The following is a 4,435-nucleotide window of genomic DNA, read 5'->3' as shown; positions in this document are numbered from 1 at the left end:
GATTTTAACTCTTAAACGTTGGTTGTATCTCTTTTGATTATCATTTTTTTTATCAAACTGACTCAACGTGACAAAATAACAGCATATTGTTAAGCTAACACTGGTTATTTTGTTCTTATTAAAATATTAGTGTCAGTTATTTTATCATTTTCTGTCATGTCATAAAATATTAAAAAAATATACACATTAGGGATACTTTAATGGGGTAAAAGTGTAAAACTAAAACTTTTCTTCAGCATTTAATAGTTACACAAAACATTACCAAAAAAGGCAAAAATATCAGTGGGACAAACCTCCATTTCCATTTTCTGATACATGAATGATAAACCTACCTCAATCACCATTAGTGACTCCCATAGCTGGTGTCGTTCCGTGTAATTTCGTGTTATTTGCATTGTCGCGGTCTAAAATTGTCGTTGGATAGAAGAGAACTGATCAAAATTTCCAACCTTTTTGCTCCGGGGCCGGGCCTGATGACCGTTGTATTACCAATAACAGAGCACGGATCAGTCCCATTCTTCCCACTTCCTACACACCAACCACCAGGAGTAAACATATCTGGGCCCCGAGACAAGAGCTCAGAGTCGATTTTATCGAGTACGGGATCATCCCTGGGGAACTTTCTAGCAAAAGGGGCGTTGCTATCAATCATACGTTGCATGTCAGCAAGCCTGAGGTGATGAGGATGCTGCTTCGGAGGGTTATCCCACGATATAAAATGGAGATCACTGTTTACCGTAGTGTTTTGGAATTCTTGTGCATTGCAAACGACTGTGTGGAAGTAACCTTCTGGAGAAGATAAAAAGTTTGCATAGTACATAAGGACAGTTCGAGGTAGGTTGTCCCATCCCCAAATGCAGTAGTCGATAAAAGGGCGAGAAAGTGCCATCCAAGCAGAACCTGTGACAGAAATGATATGCTTAATCAAGATAATTGTGGACATTTATGGGCTGTCTAACAGATCCTGCCAACAATTTAGATGGAAAAACATTTTTCCAGAATAATGAATATATTTCCAGATCAAAGTAGCATGCATATGATCATACAGAAGCCGATTCATGATGTAATCCACTACTTCATGAGAATTTTTCGACATTTATACTGCATTCTAGTGTATCTTACCGCTAAAGGATACTAAATCAGAATATATTTTTCACTACTGCCAAAAAGTTTCTATACAACCATATGATTGATCAAAGTTATTGGAAACATCATGATGAACATTATGCAAAAGAATCAGAAGTCCGCAATTATATACATCATAAAAGTTCAATGAAATTACAAGTCAAACATAACATACATGCATTGTTTAGTCATTTACGTATCTGAAGCTAATTGGAACAACAAATCTATACAGTTTTGAAAAGGAAATCAAATGATATAGTGTCTAGCTTTAAAGCAATGCAGAATCAGAAAAAAGCATTTGGAAAGGCCACAAATGATCAAAAAGTAAGAAGAAATAAAGAATTTTAGTCAGCTGAACCAGGAAGCCAAAACTAAATGATCACATTAGTGCAAGCAACACGAAACAGAACAAGAATAATGCAATATTCGGTTATGAGAATACTATTTTAGGCTAAGCAGTTTTGGTTTTTAGTTTCTCATCAAAGAAATGACAAACTTCAAGGATTTGCTAGCATTCAGTGTCCACTATTAGCCATCCAATATGAAACTTAAATTTAAAATAAATAAATAAAAAATCCACACTCAGAATGTAATAAAACCTCTAGGTAAAATAAAAAAGAAATGAGGTCGGGTTCAAAGTAAACTTGACTGAACTTGCTGCTTTTACTTTCCATTCCAGAAAAGAGTGAACACTAGATAAATAAATAATGATGAATACACCTAAATTATCTTTTTGTGCATCCAAGTTTCAATAATGGATTTGGAAATATTAGTAAAATCAATGTTAAATGCATAGGAAAATGTACAATATGGACTCCAATTTCTATGTTTTAAGGGGAAGCGAGAGAGTTGACAGGTAACCATGGGTTTCACCATCTAATTGACAGGAGTGACATCAAGGGCATTCCGATCAAACATGTTTTATGGCTATTAGGAAACAGATAAAAAAATAAGTAAAAATAATTTAGTATCCTGACAGAAACTTCAGCTTATTACACCGGTTTTCCTGAACATTTCTCACCAACAATCCCCCGAGCCAAGCAGCAAAGCTTTTTTCACCTGAATCCATTCCTTATACTGCAACTAGCTACTTAAACAAGGGAAGCAGTGTAGGCATGTCGTTCTACTATACATATATGACACTTTCTTCGGATCATGAATTTCAAAATATCTTGTCATAATATGATAAACATTAAAAGCAAAACAATCACATCAATAAGATGCTTATACACAATCAGAAAGCTGAGAGAACATGATATGGGAAGTTATTTGTTCTCCACAGTCCAACCAGTCGACCTCAATTCAAATCAAAGCTCAGTCAAATATAATGTTCCTGGAAATCCTGGATTTATGAAGTCTTTAACTTTGGCATCTGACTTGATCACAAAAGAATCAAGTGAAAACTATATTCCAGTTTCAACCTCAATAACAGTACTCTTTAACAAATAAAGCAAAATCACCCAGCAAAATATTATCGAAAACAATCAATCAAATCTCGAAGAAATCATTATATCTAACAACTATCCTCACAAGAATGAAACACAGTTGGACCAATGCATAGAAAAGGGTAAACAGAGTGTCTATCTAAACACAATTTATCTAAAAATGGCAAATAAACAACATCACCGAACTGCCTAAACTATATACCATAGCTAAACACAACACTAAACAATTTGAAATTTTCAGCATATTTACCTGTAAAGAGCTTGAATGCAGTGGGCACGCTCCTCTTCTGTGTAACCCAAAACACGTCAGCTTTTCTCATACTATACAATCCTGGATCTATAATGATTGGCTTAGCCCTCTGAAACCTGCCATTACAACAACAACAAAATACCAACAATCAATCGGTATCTTGAAATAAAAGGTGAGCAAAAAAGGAAAGTTTGAGGGAAAAGTAAAATTTAAAAGCTCTAATAAAGGAAACGAACTCACTCTTTCCACCCAATATCGCTTGTATGATCAATGAAGTTCAGATCCCTTGGCAAGTATGAAAATGTGTGCAACAAATCTGAAAGATACCCAAAACCTCAAAGCCAATATCAAATAGCAATGCTAAAAAAACACAAACACAGAGGAATGTAGGGAAATAAGACAATTTGTACTAAAAATGAGGGGAAAGCCGTTGTTTCAATACCCAACTTGGAAAACTAATTAATTATTTGGAAGATTGAACTCACCATCTTGGGTAACAAGGGGATAATCGGTAGCGCTAAGATTAATAAACCAATCCCAATCTCCACCTTCTTTCAACAAAATCGCAGCAGCGTGAAGCGTATTAGCAACCATAGTAGGGCCTCTGTAAGTAACCAAATTAGCTTTCACAATCATCCTAACGTTCCCGGCTTCGTTAAACACTTGATTATCTTTCACAAACTTCTCCAGATCAAGCCTCTCTTCAGAGCCAGCTTCCCGATCAAGATGAACAACGTATAGATTAGACGGGTGGTAAAGGGCTAAAAGGGTCCTTTTCAGCATCCGACCGTCGCCAGCGGAGCCGGAAATGAGGTAGGCGAAGCGGGGAGGCGGAGGGAGAGTGGAGATTGGGATGGGTTTCAGTCGGTTCTCAACGAAAGGGGAGGAACCACCGGTTACGGCGGAGGAACGGTAGAAGAAAAGAAATGGGGAGCCATCGAAAGAGGTTAAGGTTGTTAAGAAGAGCAAAAATAAGGAAACGATGGAGCCAATAGCTAATGGGAAGATCCATCTACGCTCCATCGCTTGATTGTTGTTGCGACGAAACTGCATGTAATAGCTTCTTAATCTCTTCATTTTCTTTCCAGTTGTTTGGATTGAAGGAAAGAATTAAAGGGGAAATTGAGATTGTTAGATTGGCTGCTTTTGGACTTTGGAGTGAAATTTAAGAGAAGTTTTCTTCTTCTTTGGTACATGTTAGATACGGGGAGGAAAGCATTTCACCATGAAAATAGGGGAATTTAGGACAGATTAATCAGGGGTTCATTTTCTTGATTCAAATGTTAATTTAATTTTAGGGTAAGTTACATAAATAGTCTCCCACACCTTTAGATGGTTGCATTTTTGTCATTCAACTTTTAAACCTTATAATATAGTCATCAAATTTTTAGTTCACTTTCAGTGCGGTGTCTAATATTACTTTCTGTTAGTTTTATCTGACGTAGTAGGTTACCTACCGTTAATCCTCCTCCTCCTTCTCCTTGTTCTTGATGATCCCACTAACATTTGGAACCTCCAGCTTGCAACAAATAAGATCGGTGATTTTGCATGAATCTAGAATTTCTTCTCTTTTTTTTTCATTTCTGTTTCACTTACTATGAGACGAGTTAGGTAA

The 4,435-nt window shown here is 36.4% G+C and overlaps 1 protein-coding gene across 1 annotated transcript; it reads right to left on the bottom strand.

The window, feature by feature from the left end:
• Window positions 1-212: 212 nt before the first annotated feature.
• Window positions 213-4,060, bottom strand: LOC120172000 (beta-glucuronosyltransferase GlcAT14B-like). Its single transcript, XM_039179585.1, has 4 exons — window positions 3,306-4,060; window positions 3,061-3,136; window positions 2,821-2,936; window positions 213-900 (listed from the first exon to the last, which is right to left on the bottom strand). The coding sequence occupies exons 1-4, from the start codon at window positions 3,895-3,897 to the stop codon at window positions 386-388; spliced, it is 1,299 nt and encodes a 432-aa protein (XP_039035516.1). The 5' UTR covers window positions 3,898-4,060; the 3' UTR covers window positions 213-385.
• Between the last annotated feature and the right edge of the window lie 375 nt (window positions 4,061-4,435).

Source organism: Hibiscus syriacus, unplaced genomic scaffold, assembly GCF_006381635.1.
Source record: "Hibiscus syriacus cultivar Baekdansim isolate YM2019G1 unplaced genomic scaffold, ASM638163v2 tig00111841_pilon, whole genome shotgun sequence".
Taxonomy (NCBI): domain Eukaryota; kingdom Viridiplantae; phylum Streptophyta; class Magnoliopsida; order Malvales; family Malvaceae; genus Hibiscus; species Hibiscus syriacus.
The sequence above is the reverse complement of the archived record's forward strand: the minus strand, read 5'-3'. Positions and strand labels throughout refer to the sequence as shown.